General features: G+C 51.3%; 1 protein-coding gene and 1 pseudogene across 2 annotated transcripts in view; one reads left to right on the forward strand and one right to left on the reverse strand.

Annotated features, from left to right (window-relative positions):
* The window catches only part of Hnf4 (Hepatocyte nuclear factor 4), a 126,882-nt gene that overhangs the window by 75,228 nt on the left and 27,873 nt on the right, over positions 1–23,781 (reverse strand). The window contains exon 1 of one of the 2 annotated variants that reach the window (XM_084589955.1): positions 7,277–7,870. The exons of the other annotated variant lie outside the window; for it this stretch is intronic. Within the exon in view, the coding sequence (XP_084446081.1) occupies positions 7,277–7,496 (220 nt within the window). The 5' untranslated portion in view covers positions 7,497–7,870. Of the gene's footprint in view, positions 1–7,276; positions 7,871–23,781 lie in introns of those variants that run through there. 2 annotated transcript variants of the gene reach the window in all.
* LOC146205295 (uncharacterized) lies at positions 14,476–15,346 on the forward strand (annotated as a pseudogene).

Below are 23,781 nucleotides of genomic sequence, written 5' to 3' on the forward strand. Positions count from 1 at the left end.
TCACTCACTCACGAACGAACGAACGAACGAACGAACGAACGAACGAACGAACGAACGAACGAACGAACGAACGAACGAACGAACGAACGAACGAACGAACGAACGAACGAACGAACGAACGAACGAACGAACGAACGAACGAACGAACGAACGAACGAACGAACGAACGAACGAACGAACGAACGAACGAACGAACGAACGAACGAACGAACGAACGAACGAACGAACGAACGAACGAACGAACGAACGAACGAACGAACGAACGAACGAACGAACGAACGAACGAACGAACGAACGAACGAACGAACGAACGAACGAACGAACGAACGAACGAACGAACGAACGAACGAACGAACGAACGAACGAACGAACGAACGAACGAACGAACGAACGAACGAACGAACGAACGAACGAACGAACGAACGAACGAACGAACGAACGAACGAACGAACGAACGAACGAACGAACGAACGAACGAACGAACGAACGAACGAACGAACGAACGAACGAACGAACGAACGAACGAACGAACGAACGAACGAACGAACGAACGAACGAACGAACGAACGAACGAACGAACGAACGAACGAACGAACGAACGAACGAACGAACGAACGAACGAACGAACGAACGAACGAACGAACGAACGAACGAACGAACGAACGAACGAACGAACGAACGAACGAACGAACGAACGAACGAACGAACGAACGAACGAACGAACGAACGAACGGACGGACGGACGGACGGACGGACGGACGGACGGACGGACGGACGGGACGGGACGGGACGGGACGGGACGGGACGGACGGACGGACGGACGGACGGACGGACGAACGAACGAACGAACGAACGAACGAACGAACGAAGCTGCCTCCAGTGCTTACAGGAAAAGCTACAGCGGAAACCAGGACTTTCTGTCTTTGTTCTTTGTCCTCAAGTATGAATTAAAAAAAAAAAAAAAAAGAAAAGAAAAGCCCAGTACTTGCTTCAACTTGAGTATCTACCTGAGGTCCTTAAGGCCATACCATTTTTAAAACCTAAACTGGAGGACGCCTGTGCAGTTCAGATCCGGTCTCAACTTGTGTAGCTTGTAACCCTTCAGCCGGCCTGGTGCATTTTCTGGTACGACACCACAGTATAAACGTCACTGCTTTAAAATCGAAAGCTAGAGATTGCGCGTTTCACAAATATTACTGAGATTTCACTTAACCATATTGACTTTTACTCGGACTCTGTATAACTCCCCCGCTGCGGCGGCTCAGTGGTTAGGGCGCCCGCCTACTGATGCCGAGGACGCGGAGTTGAATCACGGCCGTGGCGACCGCTTTTCGATGGAGGCGAAAAGCTAGGCGTCCGTGTACTTTGCGGTGTCAGCGCACGTTACAACCGCAGAACGTCGAAATTTTCCGGAACTCTTTACTACGGCGTCTCTCATAATCTCGGTCACTTTTGGAGAGTAAACACTAGGGACGATCTCACCAGCGGAGCGACGACGCTATCGACGAATGAGAGGAGCAAGTGAGATCATCTGACTCCTCTTACTACTGCTGGAGCAGATGCACGATTGAATGTGCGCGATTCAAAAGCCGGGGGCCGCGCTTTTCTCTGTAGTTTTGCTTGTTAGAGAGAGTCAGCATGACATATTTGATCTTGCGTCGTCGTTAATGTTACTCAAGTTTATTCATGCTATTGCAATGCTCCGTTTCTGGGTGTACTGCAGCTCAAGGCCATACGTACGTGCCGGAACCCGACGTAAAATCCCATTTCTGGCTTTCATAATCAAGCTGCCACTGTCCAAAGGCGCCCCGTTCTTGTCACGCACCTAACAGCTCCACTCCTCTCCAAAAGAGATTTTATTACCGAGAGTCAATGACCGCTTAGTTCTGACTGGTTGTGTGGGAACCTAACAGCAACAACAATGCTGGTAAGTGCGCATCGTCGTTGCAGCAGAACTTTTCCAGGCTGCACTTCGGCAGATCGCCGACTCGGTGAAGTGCTTTCTTGCTTACAAGTCGCACTAAGATTGCCTTGCCCCGAACGAAGCGCATATTGAATAAAGAAACAAATGTAACATCCAAACAGCAGCAGTTCAATGCTCGTCTTCCCACTTAGTGTGTCACGCAGGAGCTACCGAAAGGTGGCGCCACAGTATATCCTCGCGCGTAATAAACAGTTTATTTTAGAGGGTGAAAAGGGTACCTACTTCCTAACTATTTTTGCCCTAGGGCTATATTATAGTGAGCTACGGCGGACACCACGTAAAAGGCAGAGTGCTTCAATGAGTTCACTAATGAACTAAATACGTTAATTCACTTTTTAATTTTTATTTTAGAGGATATCTTGTGTTTGCAGAATTCTAACTCGTTCTCCAAATTGCATAGCCGAGAAAATACATTCTTACAGCCAAATTGTAGCGCCCGTTACAACGCCCACAGATGTCAGACTGATAGGTGGCTTCACACCATGGCACAACGCGTGTGGCCTAGTTCGCTCCACCCTGAGACCTTGTCACCATGCTGGCAACGCCAGAAGGGTGCGCGGCGGAAGCTCTCTCTCTCTCTCTCTCTCTCTCTCTCTCTCTCGTGTAAATATTATCTAATAACTGTTTTCCTCCATCACCACTGGCGGTTCGTTGACAGTTTCGCTTCCATCGCGCTCTAGCTGATAGCCTCCGCGTCGATGTCCAATGCGCGCAGACATTTCGCTTGAAAACTTGATGAGGGCCCCTAACACCACGGCTCTGGCGAGAAACCTGCAGATGGAAGTAGTAAGAGCTAACGCTCTTAAAACAATGTTAGCGAGTGCACGGAATTGGCACGCTATCTCCCTTCACTGTAACCGGAAAGCTACATCTTCATTTTCCTGTCGAAGCTACCTTAAGAACGGGCAAAGTGCAGACGGAGCACTGGCACCGGCTTCTCGGAGGCATGACGCAACGCGTGGTCCTCACAGCTGCCCTGACCGCGCGGTACTGTCCAGGTGGCGAGAGGCATGCAGTGGAATTGAAGCTTCATGTGCGGATGTAAACCGAGCCGCGCAGCTTGCCGCTCCGATTCTTCCCCCCCGATACTGTGAATCGGTACAAGTGAGACGATCGGCGTTTCGAGTAACTCGCGCTTCCTGTGCCAACCGAGCCTTCCGGACAAGCTCGCGAGGAACGCCCAACGGCCGGTCCGCGCTGGTGTGCGACGAGAGCCGGCGCACGGAGACACGCACAGGACAATGCAGAGTAGAGGAAACGGGGAATTCTCGGCCATTCGAAGCCCGGAAAGAACGGATCGCGCTCAAAGTGCGATATGTATCCATTCCGCATCACATTTTCCCGCTCATGCGATACAGGAGTGGACGGTATGCGCAGCGCCGCCATTCTCTCCTACTCGGCCGTATCCGCTCAACCGCTCGCTCAACACCTACAAACTATTTGCAAAAGCGTGCAAGGTCGACACTTTAAGACGATAACGTTGGTCGAAAGATTTAAAGCGTAATTCTAAGTGGCGAAGGATGCATCCTTCTGCAGAACGTACTGCTTCCCACTTCAAGCAGAAGAGAGAAAATGTCTGCTTCCACAAGTACTCGCCATTAAGTACTGAATTCTGCCCAAAAACTTGCTCATTATATTTCTGTGAGATGAATTTTCTCGATTTTTAGAGGGAGTTGAATGAGGGATAGTGGTTGGTCATTGCTACCTGAAGCAATTCTATTCTCTTTACGAGCAGCACCGTGAAATCAGTGAAGGAATAGCGTACCTTTCCTGACACGTCATTTCAAGTCACCGCGGTCTGGACACCATCATGTCGAAGGGCTTTATAACCAGAAGCAATTGAAGGGGCTAAGAATAGTAGCGGTCGCCAGAAGACGCACCTGAGTGCTCCTCGAGATAGCCGCTTAATCGGCGCGGCTGTGAATCAAAATGATCCCCTATCGTTGACCGACGCACGGCGATGTAGTCTAGAGCCGAAACAACACGAAAGATAAGCGACGACGCCAAGAAAAGAGCAGCAGCGAACCGACGGCGCGCCGATAAGAGTAGAGGCGTCCTTTTCCTGGCCGGAGATGCTGCATGCGCAACAGTCGGCAGCGCGCGGAGGCCTATCGGGTTGCTTGACGCCAACGTTATAACAAGCATCCCCGCCCACGAGGTCGATCAGGTGTGGCGCGTAGCGTTGTGTCGCGGGGGGCATGAAGCGCATTGTCGGTCACAGGCGAAAAAAATCGAGACGCAAAAAGAATTCGTAGCCGGTCGAAACAGCACATATAACACACCCGCAGCACGGTAATGCCAAGTACCGGTCGATTAAAAAGTATGCAAAGACTGAGCTGTTGCACCCCACATACGAAACCAGCCCTTCAACCACTGAGTGCCGATGGCACGAATGTTCCGTGATACCTTAATAAGAACTTCATACATGCGCATAATGGCATTATAACTGTCGGAGGAGGCTTGACCTTTATGGAGTTATGCTTCTAGTCTGTGACTTAGTTGTACAGGGAGTCACGCATGAGGAAATCAGCTGGACCACAGCACTGTGATTCCGATGAAGATCGTTCGAGTACACTTTGAAAAGAGAAGAAAATAGGCACAGTTCCTGACTTGTTCAAGAGAATATCTTTTCTCTCCATCAGACGACCTAGTGTCAAAGCTTCGGCGAGTGGACTTGTCAGAAAAGTCTCCTCCTCGAAGCGTTACCACCAGGTTATGGCATCACTGTCATTCAATTTTAGCTGTGGCAGATGTTCGCCTTTTCCACTCACCTGTGCCGCGGAGTCAGGACAGTTGTGGTCTCCCTATTCATCTACCACTATTGCGAAGGAATGAAATGTGAGGGCTGAATGCCTGTCATACACGGCAATAGAGATCCTATTTTCAGTCTAAAGAATGTCAGCAGCCAGGATATAATAAATATGCCGTGGTATCGAAATAAACCAATCAATGCCGAATTCTTATTTCAATCAGAATAATCAACTAATACTCAATCAAGTCACAAGGTGACGCCGCTACCATCTCCTTGGCTGGGACGCATGATTCCGTTCCCTCAACGGTAGGGTCCTCTAAGCAGCGTCACCTGGTGACAGATAGCGGAAATATTGCAAAAATGAATAATAGCGGGAGTAAAGCATGCTGTAGTCGTTGCTTCAGTGGCGCAATGGATTGACACTACTTACCTCAGCACTAAGCGCGTGAAACAGTTGTTCGAATCCTGTAATAATAACTTTTTCTTTTGTTTTAGTTCTGTTTCTAAGGCAGCTTTATAAAAACTACCAAGCTCATTCCTGGAGAGTGTTCCCCTTTAGGTTACCTTCACCGTAATCATTTCCTGCCTTCAGTGAGTATATGTTACCTTTAGGTTGCGTTCAGAGACACCTTTTGGTAACTATCGCCATTTAACCCGCTCAGAGGCATTCAGTGAGGAGAAAGAAGTTGCGGGACCCAACCGTTGAGGAGACGGAATTAGCGGCTGGGACGCAATTTAGTGTCCACCCGTTACAAAGGGTGCAGCCTCAAATCATATCATCATCATCATGGTACAATGCGTAGGTGTAGTACATATAGAAGGGTGCAAGGCGTGTGCCCTCTCTTTGTCAGCTGCACGGCGTACACAGGTGTATGCAACGTAGGTAAAATACTGAATCTCAAACAATTAACAAAGCAAAATGAATACAGTCAATGAAGATCACTTTGGACAAAAAAATTATGAATGCAATTTCTTTAAAGGAGACTGTAGCTGGCTATTGAAATTACTATGCACACATGATTGACGTGACACATGTACTCTTAGGGTCAACATTCCAGGAGTGCTGGTTTTTCCGAAGCGCCATTGCGCCCGAACACACCGCACATCGAAGCAACGTGGCGCAAGGACTGAGGGACCGACAGGTGGTGCTTCAGATGGGCTGCCATTTCATTTTCATGCGCAACCAGGCCGGACGCACTGGTGCTACGAAGAAAAGGATCCACGCACTCGCGTGCTCACTCTAAGAGTGGACGACACTACGTACTTTAAGATGTGACCAACGTTCACAGTGTTCGATTGTTTTGCATCTCAATGAAATTGTACGAATGCGTGCACACCGTGTGCTATTCAAGTATTTCCCATACAGGAGACAGCGCAAGCGCGCTGAAAGTTAACGATTTCGACTGGTGTCCCCCCCCCCCCCCCCCCCTTCCCCGATTCAAGAAAGAGAAACATAAACACAGCAGCATACTCGAATCCTGCCAGTTTAGTGCAGCTTCTCAGTTATCAGGCGCGAAAAGAAAGATAAAGAGACGGCTAGAGTACTGTTATTTATCAAGCTCGGTATAAAAAGCTAATCAAGGCGCCTCCCTTGTCTGAACCTTATTTGGCAGGCGCATTTATACCCAGAGGATTGAGCTATGTCGCTTATAAATAATTAGGACTGCATCACTAAACGTTATCCAGGCTTTCGGCAAAAATAACAATGAATGACATGCACAGCGTAAAATTATGGGAGACAGCAGCGGTTCAAACTTAGTGCGAACATACATAAAAAGAACCAGAATGGAAACTGCAAGACATACGATATGTTGAGTGTTACGACACAATTAAGGTTTACGGCTTACTCTTATGCAACAGTTCGATGCACAGAACCTGCGTAGTCTCGAGTTTATTCGCAGCCCAAGTAATTTCGTTATAGGCTTTTGCGCGCAGTGTTAATGACCCCCGGAAATGTATATACAAATATCGCAACGTTGGTTACCGTGCAAGAAGTACGCAAGCGTTAAAGATGTCTTGAGCAAAATTGCTCGAGTTTCTCATCCCTAGCACCAAGGATTTAATTTGTTTTTGTATTTTCTCGTGGAGATTACATTGCGAAAGAAAACAGACATGTTATTTGATGTCCACCAGTCTGCATTGCACACAGCACCGGATGCACGCGTCCTTGTTTTTATGTACAAAACTTAGAAGAAATAAAACTCTCTGTCCCCAGCTAAGAGAACGGCTTACTGTCCATGCATATTAGATTTGCAAATTGGCTTTCAGTGTAAAAATCTACATCCTTGGCTATCTTGTGTCTGAACCCTCACCCTAAATTTAAGGCGGTTGAATGTTTCAGTGCGCGGCTTAAGAGTGATATGTTCGGATTTGACCCAGACGACGCATTCCGCACGGAAACAAGGGGAACATGAAAGGTCCCTTTGAAAGTGGCAAAGGATACACGCAAGCATTTATTTGTGCAACTGGTTTGATCTCACCACGGATGGCCCTCACCGACGGACTGATGGTGCGAAAAGCTGGCAGGAAGACGCGCTCACCGTGTTGTCTTGCCGGATGACGGCCGCGCGCCCAGCGGTCAGGCGAGGAGCCGCAAGAGCAGTCGCTGCTCTGCTGCTCGTCGGTGCGCCGCAGCGAAGCCCGGTCGAGGACCAGTGGCTGGGCGGCCAAGTGGTGCGGCGTGTAGTCGAGCTGCTGCTGGGCGCTGAAGTACAACGGTGGTCCCTCGTAAGCGAAGTTGTCGTAACGGCCGGAACTCATGCTTCTTTTCAGCGAGGACCGCTGCCTATCGCTCACTGAGCCCTTTGGAGTTTACTCCAGCTGACTCATCAACGACCACTCTGAGAGGAAAGGACGCGCACAGACAAGGGTTGTATCTTACTCGGGCCGCCAGGAGGCTGGTGAGAGTTCTGCCCGCGGCGAGCCGTACTGCGGACTCACTGGAGGGTGAGGGAGGTACGCAGGAAGGCGTGGTTTCAACTGCACTCCACGTGACTCTCCGTGGAACGCCCCGTAACTGACTTGGGATCAGTGCGCCCTCGTCTGGCTACTCACAGCGCTACTCGTACCTACCCTTGGTACGGACGCCGCTGAGACGGCCGGCAGTGTGAAATATTCCTTCCTGCGCGACGCCCTGCAGCAGCCGCCTTCTGTGGCGAACGCTGCCGCCGCTGAAAGAACACGGCGTGCGAGAGTGTATGTTTGCAAGTTCCGAAACATTGCGCTCGCTCAAAGCGCCGCGTCGTTCGGCCCGCCACAGAAGGTTGCACGGTGTTTGGGCGCGGAAGCGCTGCTCGTTTCTTTTTCCGCTGCGGTCGTTTGAGGGTGGTGCGACTCCAAGCCTTGCATTGCTGCGTAGCTGTAATAGCGATGGTCATGCGCCTGTCAGCGAAAATATGTCTCCAAGCTTGAAGGCGGGGATTTTGGATTATTGTTTATGGAGTTTAACGTCGCAAAGCGACTCAGGCTATGAGAGACGCCGTAGTGGGAGGCTCCGGAAATTTTGACCTTGGCGTGCACTGACACACGGTCGCCTTGCTTTTCACCTCAACCGAAAAGCGGCCGCCGCGGCCGGGATTCGGCACTGCATCCTTCGGCACAACATTCGAGCGCCCTAACCACTACACCACCATGGCGGGACGGGAGATTTTGGAGTCACCTAATGCACATACAAGCATCAACCAAGCCCAGGGCTCCGAAGTATGCAGGCACGTCTGAAAGTGCGTTGTTGAAATATCCGCGCGTATTATCACTTTTTTTTCTCGTGTGCGAAGCAACCTGAATCAATCATCGGTAGCCCTGCTGGGGGAAGACGCCCTTTCGTTTGTTTCCATACCATGACTTTCCGGACAAGCGCTTTTTTCAATAGAAAAATGTTTATTAGCCATTGTTTTTTGTTTTTTTTTTCGCATAACGCATAAGATGCCACTATAACAATGAATATATTCGCAGACCTACCACCGAGATGCTCGCAGTTTTTTTTTTTTTTTATTAACATCCTTGCTCTTCCGTATTTATGGCGAAGATCAAGTAGGCCCTGCTAACTCGGGCAAATTGGGCGACGCACCGAATCGGTGAGCCGGTTAGACATTCCCCATTAGTTTTCTGCGGCCAACTGGTAACAACTATCAAAAACAAAAATGAACCATTGCCTTACAGTGTTCTTATAATGACAGTGCCATTAATAACAGTGCCCTACATTTTTCAACATCTGCCAATAAAACTGACTTCCAAGAAAGCTGGGCTTCATCTCTTCTTTCTTTCTCCCTGGTGTGCTCCCGTAGTTTCTTTATTTATTATTATTTTTTCTTTTTTTTTTTGCTTAACATCTAAATATCAATCGACCTTTTTTTTTTTTTCTTTGCTTTCTTGTAGACGTGACCCATTTAAGAATGCTAGAACGCCATGGCCGTTGGTTGCGTAGAGAGAACAAGAATGGCCCAAATGTAGTTTTGTCATAGGACCGCGTGCGGCACAGGGAGCTAGGGGAATTTGGATCCAAATGACGATATTATGTCTTCTTTCATAGGACCGCGTGCGGCACAGGGAGCTAGGGGAATTTGGATCCAAATGACGATATTATGTCTTCTTTCTTTCGAGAGAGTTTAAAATTACCCTCGTTCTGAGCCGTAATTTCAATTGCAGAGCATTATTCGTGTTTTCTGCTTTTTGACGGTGTCTCATAATTATTTCTTTTGTTGCCAGCTTTACATGACAGAATAACGCAGTAGGTAGCTGCATCACTCGTGTCGTAATGTACATGATTTTTCGATTTCAGAAAACAGCCAAAAATAAAAATATAATCTCATCTCTAATGAAATATCATATTTCATCTTAAGTGCACATAGCTTTCCACTTTAAGCGCAACCGTACTTCTCGTTTTCGTCGTTTCTAGGATCGGAGCGCTGTGTTCACGATCACTCTTGAAACACTCAACCGAAGAGAAGTAACCATAAAAAGGAATGTGTACCAAGGAAGGCGGCCAATAATTTATAAAAATAGACTTTGTAAGGTATGAGGACGGCCTTAGCGGCCCACATATACCAGATTTGATGGGCCTTGTAGTAATAATGTTCACTAATAAGCTGGCTAAAGAATTTCTGATCAATAACTTTTAATTATTACAGCTGGGAGTCCATTTGGAATGGGTGGTTTGTAGCTTGCCATTTGTAATAGCTATATCAGTTCTTTTTTTATAATTCTGAAAACTCAGTTATCCTTTGCGGTGTAACTCAACAAATTTTGTTCATCTTGCACGAGAATATGTGTGCTTTTGAAAAACCTGCGCTCTAAGCCCCGCCCCCAGGGCCGTTACAATGATGTAAGTGCAAAGTGGCCGTCTGTGTCCCACGTGGAATGGAGCACCACGCAGCGGCGAGCATCGCAGCACGAGCGCAACACAGAAGGTGACGTGACACTTGTGTTATTGATTGACGGCGCTTCAGAGAGCAGGTTTTGCGGAAGTGCGCGTCATTTGGCACGAGATAGCGATATTTACTGGCCTACAACGTCAAGCGTAACGGCGTCTTCTAAATTAAAAAAAAAAAAAAAAGAAAACTGAAATGGTTATTGCAAATAGCTAGCTAAGAGTTTCTAATTGGTACTAGACGCATTGCTTTAATGTGAAGAAGTTATCAGAAATTAGTTAACCAGCCAAGTAGTTAACATTATTCTCCTCTTATCTGAAGTGCAACACTGGTGCAATCGTGCCCCCAGAAGCCATTTTTATATTTCAAAAAGCCCTTTTTTTTTTTTATTAGTGGCCGGCTTCCTGGCAACGCCTTGTATACGTGCTGGGAAATGCGTGACTAAATAAGATTTCATTTCGATTTACAAACCCCGCGCCACATCTCATACACAATGTGCACCTCCACAATCTCAATATTCACTGCGGCGAAGCAAACACAAACTGGACCGCATATTGTGAGATTCTCCTTTAGTAACGTATCGTTTTGCACGTGCATTGTAGAGATGCAGTTGTTCAAATGATTCAACGCAACAAAAACGCATTAACTAGCTTGCTGCCATTCTCGCGATTTAGACTCCATTCGTTGCCCCCCGATGCTCAGAAACGGAAGCGTATTGAGCGTGAAGCGCATGCTGCATCAGTGACTATCTAGTCCGTATTTATGCCAGCAAACACTGCGCAGACGTAGCAATGCATGCTAAGATGCCCTATCGGGCGGGAGAGGTGGGGGAGGGGGGGCTGTTAAAATTCAGTCAGACACGCCAAACAACACCGAAGTGATTTATAAGACGTTGTTACGGCACGATAAGAACTGAGGTAACACCTCCACCGGTCGACGAGTCGTGCCGCAGCATACTAAACATTCTAAAACCTCCGCCAAGTATTCATCTCGCCTGCATTCTGAATCGCTCTTAATGCTGTTTTCGCAGTATAAAGCCTTTGACGTCTGTGTCATATGCTTCGAATACAGTGGTTTACCCTAGCGGTATCTCTTGAGCGCTATCAATAGGAAGCTATTTCCGACGTCAAGAGCAAAGCGGTCACAAGACTGAGTGCGGAGTGAAAACGCTTTGAGGCTCGAGAACTTGGAGAGGAAGAGCAGGCAAAGGCGTGCCTTCGGCGTGATAACCAATCACCGCGACTGGAACCAACGCCGAAATAACAGAGCCCGCAACTTAGCATCCTTGCAAATTAACCCTGAAAACCGGTGTCATGCAGTTGTTCTAAGATTCATTATTCGCTGTTGCCACGAAGGCCCCAGACACTCGTAATTGCAGCCTAGAGCGAAAGGCAAACACACCGCCGCCCGCAAAGCAGAAGCAGACAACACGCGTCAAAATTGTCTTTCGTCACCTTCGTTCGCGCTATTCGTTATGAGTTTCCATTAACCTTGACATTCACGCATTAGTAGAGCATTTTATTGAAATTCAGGCACGTATATCTTTTTCCCAGCGTAGTTCCCCCCCTCGCAACGAGACGAGGCGTACAATTTAACCGACTGCGCACCCTTTTTGCCGCTCTTCTATTTATTTTTTCGGTTCCCTTAAACTACCCTGGACCACTGCTGTTGCGCTCCTTTTAATGAAAATCGTTATTCAGTTGATTGTTCCCCACAATGACAGCACCCACGCGTAACGTACGAAACGCACTGATACCATCTACGCTGTAAGGGGTAAATCGCAGCTGAATAAAAATATCATTAGCTACCGTTTTAATCGATTTCTTGCCAGCCAACTCTTCCTGGTGCTCGTTTTAACTCGTATTTTATTATCGTTTACTGCTTCCTTAACTGGAACTGCCTGAATAGCCACTAGTTATTACCCAATGTAAAGATACTTGCAATGCGCTCTCCGCGTGACTTACAAATGCAAGCAAATGTAATGATTTCGGTGTCGCAACTTTCATCAGAGCACGGTAAGCAAAAACTAAACCAAAACACGATAGCTTTCCTTTGCAGCCGTATGGCTTGCATTTGGGTGAATGCCCATGAGTAATTACTTCCTTAAGGCAAATCTACTCCACCTTGGGGGATTCCCCTCAAATATCCGACCAACACATTCTCACTTGAGTTATTGATCAATTCGCTCTCGCTCTACCATCTTATCTTTGTGGGAGTTTTCGGACAAAGCGCCGCAGACAATACAGACCTTCAAAATAGACAGCTTTATTCTGCTCACATAACAAAAGCCAACAACGACAAACGGAGCAAACGCTGAGAGAGGGCTTCGAAGACGGGGAGCGGCACCTGCGCTTTCTGCAAGCGGCGAGGAGTCTCAAGTAACCGTGGTAGCGACCGACTGGCGCCGACATGTCGGCTACGGCCGCGCCTCGAATGGTCGTTGCATGTGGTCACGCGGGTCAGATCATGCGGATCATCTGACACGGCAACCAGGCGAAAAGAGGCGCCAGCGACGAATCTCTCCGTGGACTCTGCCTCAAGGCGTGTCATATAACTGCAGGCCCACGCCAAATCACAACCGAACTGAATACAGAGGCGCGCAAGCACGTTCCTCGAGACCGGCCGTGGCCAATGAACCGCTTCTCGGATGCCGATGTGGGTTAGCAGAAAAACGAACACTCATTGACTGTGCCGATGTGGCTGTTTAAATTAGCCACTACGCTTCTTCGGAGCCTTGCGCTGGAGTCTTGGATACAGTAGCGTCGTTTCGTGGCAGCCAAAAAAAGAAAAAAAGCTGACTGTGTCGTACAACGGCGGCTCTGCCTAGTCTGCTTATGCTGCAGCGCATATCTCGCAGGCTGTCTACGGCGACTCCCGCTTTTTTTCTGCTCCTTCGTGAGCATGATTATACCCTTCGTGTCTAACGGACAGTGTAAGCCGACAGTAGACTAACATTTAAAAAGAAGCGCTGCGCGTGCCTTGCAGCGAAATGTTCGAAGCATGGGGGTATCGATCTTGACGTAGCACCCTCCAATTGGAAACACCATCACCGTCGCAGTTTCCGTTTGTGTCGAAGGACACGTGAATAGTTCCAGTGCTCGAAACTACCGTTGTATTTCGTAGCCGCACGAGGCGGCCGGAGCTACGCTGTGATTAGCACGGGTAATCTTATGCACTGGTTCGACAGAAACGCTGTTCGCGCTCTGCTGGCTACTCCGCCAACTCAAGGCAGAAATATATGCAATACAGACAGCTTTGCACTCGTGTTTATTCGTGATTGCGAGAGAAACTGTCCCTCATATGCCACTATTGTCGACTGCTGAGCAATTAAGTAACAACTGCCTGTCAAGCAACTAAAGGTGAGGAGGACAAACTATAGAGATCACTCAACACTTTTGCTATCTCATTGAAAGCAACAATTCGCTTTAAAGAGGAAACAGCCACAGGCGGCATTTGGCGCGTATTCATAATTACAAAGCAGCCGACAACAGCATTTCGACCGTGAAGCGCACTACGAACTGTCACGATGCCAGCGCGTTTTAAATATGCGAAGTTGCCACTGCACCGACAGGCAACAGGGCTAGCTTGAGGGGTTGCAAGTGCACACATTAAAGGCAAGGCAGTAGAGGAGTGGAAACGCGCGTTTTGAATGTGTGTGTGTGTGTGTGTGTGTGTGTGTGTGTGTGTGTGTGTGTGTGTGTGTGTGTGTGTGTGTGTGTGTGTGTGTGTGTGTGTGTGTGTGTGTGTGTGTGTGTGTGTGTGTGCGCGCGTGTGTGTGCGTGTGCGTGCGTGCGTGTGCGCGTGCGTGCGTGCGTGTGTGTGTGTGTGTGTGTGTGTGTGTGTGTGTGTGTGTGTGTGTGTGTGTGTGTGTGTGTGTGTGTGTGTGTGTGTGTGTGTGTGTGTGTGTGTGTGTGTGTGTGTGTGTGTGTGTGTGTGTGTGTGTGTGTGTGTGTGTGTGTGTGTGTGTGTGTGTGTGTGTGTGTGTGTGTGTGTGTGTGTGTGTGTGTGTGTGTGTGTGTGTGTGTGTGTGTGTGTGTGTGTGTGTCTTGACTTTTTAAGGCAAGTGGATGGCGGCTTCGCTTTGTGCTGACTCGCCTTTTTTCTCTAGGCTAACTAGCTCTGTCTACAAGGATGCCCGCTATCTCGGCTCATTCGTGCCGCAGGTATAAATATATTGCCACCTATCGTTGCCAGGTGGTGCACGGATCTCCGAAAAAGACGATGACGTCGGACTGGTGCTAGCGTTCTGCGGCCGCGTTTGCTGACTGTGCTTGCCTGGATCCAGGTATTGGACCGTTCCTCTCCGAGGACTGTGTGGCTTTCTTTTTAGAACTACTTGACAGTTTGGTGGTGGTGCTGGGTGCGACTAGCCCATGCAAGAAACCCCTCCAGGCGGCCGTTCCGCCAGCCTTGCACCGATTGACACCTCGGTACACTGCTTCAGCCGGAGGCTCCAAGGACTCCCTCCGGAGCTTGCACCATCAGAGACCACCATGACAACACCCGCTGTTGTTCCTACGCAAGCAGCCGGCGCTACGCCAGCCCACTATACCCTGCAGACCCCGAGGATTCCCAAGTCGTTTCACGGGGACCTTTTCGAGGATGTGGAGGACTGGTTCGTTCACTTCGACCGTGTGGCTGCCTTCAACCAGTGAGACGACGCCGCGAAACTGCGAAATGTGTATTTCAGCCTCGAGGATGGAGCGCGCTCCTGGTTTGAAAACCGCGAGGACGTTTTAACATCATGGCGAGAGTTCCGCCGTCGCCTGCTGGAGGCCTACAGTAGCGTTGATCGCCGCGAACGAGCGCGGGCGTGCCATCCACTCCCGCGCCCAGCTTTCGAACGAAAGCGTACTGATGTACGTCGAGGACATGGCGCACCTCTTCTGATGAGCTGATCCAGCCATGCCCAAGGAAAAGAAACTGCGTCACTTAATGCGTGGAGTTAAGGAGCAGCTCTTCGCGGGCCTCGCGCGCAACCCACCAACGACCGTGGCTGCCTTCCCCACCGAGGCCTCAACGATGAAAAAGGTTCTTCAACAGCGTTCCGCCACCTACGACCGGCCCCTGCATGCTACTGCCGTCACAACATCATTTACTCCTGTCAAACACCACCCCGATGAACTGCGTGAACTGATCCGCGCGATTGTGCATGAACAGCTGCAGAAAGTGTGCACCTCGTCGCAGCCTGCGCTCAGCTCCGTCTCGGTTCTTGTCCGCGAGGAGATGCAACAGGCGTTCTAGTGCCCTACTCCTGCGATCGACACGCCACCTCTGTCTGATGATGCACCACCGTCCCACGTACGCCGACGTTACACGGCGTCCTGCTCCCGCTTCGCCGCCACCCATTCACGCCGCGTCTCTAGCCTCGCTCCCATCAGTTCAGCCAGTGCAGTCTTATGATAATCAACGAACGCCTTTTCGGAAGGCTGGCATATAGCGCAGACTTAACCGGCGGCCACTCTGTTTTCACTGCGGGGAGCCGGGCCATCTTTATCGGGATTGTTTTTACCGACGCCTCGGCCTGCAGGGCTTCCGCGTGGACTCTCCGAGGCCCCGTGTTGGTCAGCGCCCTCTGGAAATAGAGAACTTCCTTGCGGACCAACGTACTCCTGCCCGTCCGCAGAGACAGTCGCGCTCACTGTCACCGAGGCGCTCTTCCCCGACCTTTAACGACCTCTCACCAGAGGCACAAGGTCGATTCCGTAGTCCTCGCCGGGAAAACTGAAACCAGTGACCTTAGGGGGCCAAGTCGCTGGGAGGCGCTGTGCTGAAGACCTCCCGTTGCCGCAGCTACGAGCCGACCAAGAAACGACGATGCCGCACCCGAATTAAATAACCGTGGTTCTTTGGTAATTCCAGTGGTAATCGACGGTTGCAGAGTCAGTGCGTTAGTGAACACCGGTGCCGATTACTATATTTTAAGTGCACGGTTAGCGACTGTGCTGAAAAAAAAGTGATTACCCCTTGGCCTGGAGCGCACCTCAGAACTGCCAGTGGTCATCTCGTTACGCCCAAGGGTATGTTCACTGCCCGTGTTGAGATAAGCCAGTCCAAGTTCGTCGTTAGTTTCATCGTGCTGTGCGACAGCTCTCGGGATCTCATCATCGGCATCGACTTTATGCGGGAATTTGGTGCAGTTGTCGACTTCCGGAACCAAATCGTCACGTTTTCAACATAACCAGCTGCCGCACTCAATAACTCCAGCCACCGCAGTGCCGCACTTCGCATTTCCGCAGACTGTGTCACGCTTCCGCCATGAAGCAGTGTTTTGGTTGACGTTGCTTGTGCTGAATATCCCGACGGCGACGCAGTCGCCGAACCTAACCGGTCGCTCCTTCTCACTCAAGGCGCTCGCAGCTTGCTTACGATTCGCGGTGGCCGGTCTGCAGTCCTCGTCACCAATTTTTCTCCAGAACAGCGGCACCTTTTCCCTGGAACTGCCAGCGCTTCCGCTAACGCTGTAGTCAATGTTCCACTTTGTTTTGCGTTTGCAGCAGCTGCCACTGACGACCATCCATTGAGCGTCCCTGACAACCAACCTCTCGTGGGCATCGACATCAACTGCAATCTGTCCGAAGGCAAGCGCCGGGCTCTAGAGCAACTACTACTGAAGTTTAAACAGTGCTTTGCGTCTTCATCGAAAGTTCATCAAACGCCCCTAACGCTACACCGGATCATTACTTATCACGACGTTCGCCCAATTCGCCAGCAGCCTTACCGCGTTTCTACCAAAGAACGGGAAGTTATCCATTCGCAAGTGCAGGAGATGCTTGAAGATGGTGTTGTTAACCTCCCCAAAGCCCGTGGTCTTCTCCTGTCGTTCTAGTCAAGAAGAAGGACGGCACACTTATCATTATCGCAAACTGAACAATATCACCTAAAAGGATGTCTACCTGTTGCCAGGAATTGATGACTCTCCCTGGACAGACTACGGCACGCTAAGTACTTTTCATCAATTGATTTGAAGAGCGGTTTTTGGCAAATTGAAGTGGACGAATGGGACCGCGAAAAAACCGCCTTCGTTACGCCCGACGGCCTATATGAATTCAAAGTGCTTCCTTTCGGCTTGTGCTCAGCGTCGGCAACATTCCAACGGATGATGGACACTGTCCTCACTGGCCTCAAGTGGCAATGCTGCGTTGCGTACCTAGATGATGTTGTCGTCTTTTCCGAAACGTTTAAACAACATCTCCTGCGCATGCGGGCTGTTCTCAAAGCGCTCCATTCGGCTGACCTTACGCTGAAGCCTCAGAAAGGCCATTTCGGTTACAAAGAGCTGAAGTTTCTGGGTCACGTTGTAAGCGCTGACGGTGTTCCCGACCCCGACAAGACCGTAGCCGTCGCCAGTTTCCCTACTCCTACTGACAAGAAAGCTGTCCAGCGTTTTCTGGGTCTCTATGCTTATTATCGACGGTTTATTTCTGACCTCTCCCGCGTTGCGGAACCATTGACGCACCTCACGAGAAATGACGCCTTCTTTGCTTGGACTCAAGAACAAGAGGCGGCTTTCTCACTGCTCCGCCAGCGCCTTCAAAATTCTCCTGTTCTTGCGCACTTTGACGAACAGGCTGATATTGAGATCCACACCGACACCAGCAACATCGTTCTAGGCGCTGTCCTTGTGCAACACCAAGAGGGCATTGAGAGAGTTATAGCCTATGCTAGCCGCACTCTCTCTCGTGCGGAGCACAATTACTCGACGACCGAAAAGGAATGCCTTGCTGTTGTGTGGGCCACCATGAAGTTTCGCCCTTACCTCTACGGCCGCCCCTTCAGAGTTGTAACGGATCATCACTGCCTTTGCTGGCTCGATAATTTACGAGACCCGTCTGGACGTTTGGCCCGTTGGAGCTTGCGACTCCAGGAATACGACATTACCGTCGTGTACAAGTCGGGCCGTCAACACGAAGACGCCGACACGCTGTCGCGCGCACCACTCCATAGTACAGGACCAGAACTTGATGACGACAGCGGCTTTCTCGGTACCCTGCACACATCGGACATAATGGCTCGGCAGCGGGCTGACACGAACATCCGACCTCTGATTGATCACCTTGATGGTCGCGCCACACTTCTATCTCGACGCTTCTCTCGACGTCTTGGCTCTTTCTGTTTGCGCCAGGGTATCCTTTATAAGAAGATATCGAGGGGCCAGGACAGAGCTCATCTTCTGGGGATCCCAGACGATCTTCGCGCCGACATTCTCCCTAGCGTGCCCCGATGACCCCACTTCTGGCCACTTGGGTTTTTCCCGGGCGCTTGCCAGGGTACGAAACATGTTCTACTGGCCCGGGCTATCTGCCGATTCAAACACTACGTCAAAAGCTGCCGTGAATGCCAGCGCCGGAAGACGCCACCGTGTAAGCCAACAGGGTTTCTCCAGCCCGTTCCGGTACCCCGAGCTCCGTTCGACCAAATAGGGATGGCCTCCTCGGTCCTTTCCCTCTGTCACTGGCCGGCAACAAGTGGATAATAGTCGCAACTGACTATTTGACTCGCTACGCCGAGACCAAAGCAATTCCCTGTGGCACAGCTTCAGAAGTTGCTCAGTTCTTCACGAAGAACGTCGTCTTGCGACACGGCGCCCATTCGTACGTTATTACTGACAGAGGGACGGCGTTTACAGCTCAGTTACTCGACCAGATATTTCAGCTGAGCTACACTGGCCACCGCAAGACCACAGCGTAATATCCACAGAGCAACGGACTAACTGAACGATTAAACAAGGCCATTGTGGACATGCTCTCAATGTATGTGGATGTCCAGCACAAGATCTGGGTTGAGGTACTACCGTACATAACGTTTGCGTACAACACGGTCCTCCAGAAAACTACGCGCTTCAGTCCGTTTCGCCTCGTGTATGGACGTGAAGTCCAGACCATGCTTGATGTCATGCTGCCGTGCCCCGCTGAGGACGACCAGCTCTCACCAGACACTGAAGAGATCGCCCAACGCGCTGAAGAAGCCCATCAGTTGGCCCGCTTGCACATTGGTCAACAGCAAGGCACTGATGCCCGCCGCTACAACTTTCGCCACCGACAGGTCGACTACAATCCCGGGGATCAAGTCTGGGTGTAGGCACCCGAGAAGCTACTTTGCCGTTACTTCGGCCCCTACAAAGTGCTGCGACGCGTCAGTGCTGTTAACTATGAAGTGCTTCCTAACGGTGTCACGCAATCGTGACGTCCTCGGAAGCCAAGCTCTGATATAGTGCATGTTGTGTGGCTTAAGCCGTACTATACGCGGTAACGGCTTCGCCACCCTACGTTCTGAGTGGCCCGTTGTTCTCCCTTCGCTTTTTTTTTATTTAAACCTAGCGTCCCTACGATGCTGGGAATAATGCCACCTAGCGTTGCCCCCCCCCCCCTCCCCCCCCCCCCCCCCCCCCCAGTGGAGCACGGCTCTCCAAAAAAGACGATATGACGTCGGACTCGTGCTAGCGTTCTGCGGCCGCGTTTGCTGACTGTGCTTGCCTGGATACAGGTGTTGGACCGTTCCTCTCCGAGGACTGTGTGGCTCTCTTTTTAGAACTACGTGACAATATTGTGGTTTCTACGTGGACATAGGCCACTAACCACCGCGGGTTCGAGCGTCGCGCGAGCCGAAGCCCCGATCAGCCGTCACCGCGCGCGCACTGAAACACTGCAGCGCGCACTCATTCTCCACCGGGAGGAGAACACTGCGCTGCAAGGACACAAACCTCCAAGTTCACAAAGGAGACGTTTATTGAAACGCCATCCTCCAGCGGCACACACACACACACGCACACACATACACATATTTACAAACGCACATACGCACACACATATTTACAAACGCACATACACGCACGTACGCACACACATACACATATATACATATTTACAAACGCACATACGCATATTTACAAACGCACATACACACACATACGCAGTCACCGTGTCAAGGGAGCGCGCGAGGAGCTAGGCTCCCCTGCGCGCACGAAGTGACACGGAGTGCGCGCCGCAAGCACGCAAGGGCGCGCTGTGATCTCTCTCTCGCAGTAACCAAAGGGTTCCTTTGAGAGAGATTGGGCAACCACCGCAAGGTACGCCTGTCGCGGATCGTTGGATCACGATCGACAGGCTCGAGTTGCGCTCTCAGGTAAGACCCGGAGCAGACGAACTCGAGTACACACTGGTCTGCGCGGACAAAGGCCGGCAGACAAGAACAGTTGCGTACGCACCTTGCGATGTCTCGGAGGAGTCCCTCTCTAGGCTCCGCTCGGACAGTCGCGCGAGCGCGGCTGTCGAAGCGGTGCCGTGTTCCCGCCAAAAGGCGCCAATGAGAACAGCCACTGGGACGCCAGGGCGGAGCTGTGGCCCGAACGACAGTGAAAAGTCGTTCGAGCCCCTCTCCGCCGCCTCAGGCGGGAGAAAGGGAACGGGGAGAACAACTGGGAAGCGGGCGGCGGCCGCGCAAAGGGCAGCCGCAGCAAGCCCGAATCCCACATCCTCCTCTCCTTAATTGCCCTCCTACACATCAGTGAAAGCACGCGGCAGGTCCCCAGCATGAGGAAAAGAATGCTGTCCTCACGCAACAAGTCAACTACTACACTTCAGTTCCAGCAAGAAAGATCTCGAAAGACGGACACTCAAGAAAGACAAACATTAGCAAGGCGCACAAAAAAAAAAAAAAAAAAAAACAATGAACAAGATGACATGAAGAATAATGTACAAAGTTCCGGAGGCTAAGTAACAACGACTATGTACAGAACAGAATCATGTACAGAACACAACTATGTACAGAACAACTATGTACAAACACAACTTTGTACAGAAATTCCAAAGTTCGTCGGTGCAACTCAGGGAGCCTGCGGTGACTCACCGCTCGTTGACTTCTGGGTGGCCAACGTTCATCCTTGGCTGCAAACGATCTCGGTCGGTGGTGGTACAGGTTAGGTGCAGGGACAGCGAACACGCCGAAGGGGCCCCGGGTGTGAAAAGTCCGTGACTCCGTGGCGATCCAAGGCGCACATGGGAAGACCGTGCGGGGCTTCCTTTCCACCGCGCTTCGCACACGCCGGCAAACACGCATGGCGCGACGTCGTCGCCTCCACGCCCAGGCACGCACACGCACAGCCACTCACACACCAAACAAAGGGTGATGTCGACCTTCAGCGACGAACCTGCCCCGAGCACCTTCGCAACCGCGGCGGCCTTGGGTGAAAGGGGCATCGTCCATGCTCCCCGTCCCCAAACGGCCCCAACTTCCTTTCCACACACACCGGAAAGGCCACGCGTCGGAGCTGCCTAATGAGCAACCCTCGCAATTTCAAGAAGAAAGAGGAGAGATGACGCGCTGTACAAAAGAAGGCACTCACTGTACAATATTTACAAGTTAAGAAGCAAGAATGGAAACAGAAGAAAGCGAAAAATTGGAACAGAAGCACAAAAAAAAAAAAATAAAATAAAGCACACAGGCTGGAACTGAGCGAGCCAGAAAAGGGGGAGACCAACCTTGCTTCCGGGTAGGGTTGAACGAGCAAGCTCGCTCGGTGAAGCGGTATGCCTTCGGTTGCGGAAAAGGCCCGTCGTCCGGCATCAGTCACACAGGTGAACGTCGCCTCACCTAGTACCGGTGCGGGGCACGGCTGCGTTCCACCGCATCGGTTGTGCCTTGGCACTTGCCTGTGGTGACAATGGGCACCAGCGCAAGCTCGTCAGACCGTTACGCATGGGCCTTCAGGTCTGCGATGTAGGCACGGCTGGCTTTCCCCATAGGGGGATTCTCCAGCAATGAGCCCCTGCTTGTTACTGGGGAAATGCCCCATGAAATCGCAGGTGGCCATCTGCCACGGACGCACACTGTCAGTTGGTGTCGTCATGCCCGGTGGCTTGCCACCCCTCGACTTCTCCATTTGACAGACATGGCAGGAACGGCAACAGCGGAAAATGTCGCGCTTCATGCCGGCTGCAGTCACCGATTGACTCAGTTTCTTAAAACCTTGGGGCCACTCAGATGACCAGCCAATGGTTTGTCGTGAGAGAACGCAACAGAGCGCCGCTCAGACATTGGGGAATAGCCACTTCAAATGGTTCAAGGACTCATCATCCATGGCTATGTATTTCAGCGCGAGCCCGTCATGGCCCAGCAAATATGAATCCCCGGGGCACGCCGCGACACACGCTGGCTCGTGCCCCCCTGCGCCCGCTCAATACAAGTAGCGTAACGGCGCTGCGCCCGCTGCAATACAAGCAGCGTAACGGCGCTTCGTCTCCCAGAGACCGTCGCTGACATCGCGACAAAACGGGTCATTTTGCTGGACCGTCGTAGCTCTTCATGGCTGAAAACGATCCCAGTCATCCCAAAGGAGAACCTGGTTTCGTCCCCCCGCAGGTTCGCAGCAAAACTTCCGCTGGCATCGGCGTCTCAGATGTGCTCACAAAGAGCTTTCACCCTCGCCTGCTTTGCGAAGCGCTGCTTACCCGGATAGCGGAATGGGGAACCCGTCTGCGGGCGTCCCCTCCGTGCCGATCTGCGGCTCGTCCGCTGATTCGCCCCCTTCGCCTGCTGGCGTAAAGACGCCGCCGCGGGCGAGTGGGGCACGGGATAGCGCGTCAGCTACCACGTTCGTTCTCCCCTGTAGATACTGCACCGAAAAGTCGAAATGCTGTACCAAGAGAGAATGGCGCGCCAGCCGGCTCGCAAGTTCATGGAGCCGCATCAGCCAACTGAGCGCGCCGTCGGTCCGGTTTCCAGAGGGAGCCCGGCCGACGCCTCGCCGTTCCCCGAACAGAAATGACTGCTCTCGGGGTACGGGTGCTGTTGTGCGGAGATGCCGGCAGCGGCGGCATCGCGCACATTGCTTCCGCAACGGCGTAAAGCTGAAACAGCGGAGGCATATGGTCAACGGTCGCACCACAGGGTGGTCCGAATAACCATGTAGCGTGTTTCAGTGCCTTTGCCGAGTGCCGCGCAGGGGGCGGCAGGCATGGCGCATGAGCTTGATCGTCAAGGCGACCTGCTCGGCCGATGTGCTGTCCAACGACTCATGGAGCCAAGGACAATTCACGTTGGGCGCCAGTTGTGGTTTCTACGTGGACATAGGCCACCAACCACCGCGGGTTCGAGCGTCGCGCGAGCCGAAGCCCCGATCAGCCGTCACCGCGCGCGCACTGAAACACTGCAGCACGCACTCAACCTCCACCGGGAGGAGAGCACTTCGCTGCAAGGACACAAACCTCCAAGTTCACAAAGGAGACGTTTATTGAAACGCCATCCTCCAGCGGCACACACACACACACGCACACACATACACATATTTACAAACGCACATACGCACACACATATTTACAAACGCACATACACGCACGTACGCACACACATACACATATATACATATTTACAAACGCACATACGCATATTTACAAACGCACATACACACACATACGCAGTCACCGTGTCAAGGGAGCGCGCGAGGAGCTAGGCTCCCCTGCGCGCACGAAGTGACACGGAGTGCGCGCCGCAAGCACGCAAGGGCGCGCTGTGATCTCTCTCTCGCAGTAACCAAAGGGTTCCTTTGAGAGAGATTGGGCAACCACCGCAAGGTACGCCTGTCGCGGATCGTTGGATCACGATCGACAGGCTCGAGTTGCGCTCTCAGGTAAGACCCGGAGCAGACGAACTCGAGTACACACTGGTCTGCGCGGACAAAG

The sequence above is a fragment of the Amblyomma maculatum genome, chromosome 1 (assembly GCF_055883805.1).
Source record: "Amblyomma maculatum isolate TAMU_Amacu chromosome 1, ASM5588380v1, whole genome shotgun sequence".
NCBI lineage: Eukaryota > Metazoa > Arthropoda > Arachnida > Ixodida > Ixodidae > Amblyomma > Amblyomma maculatum.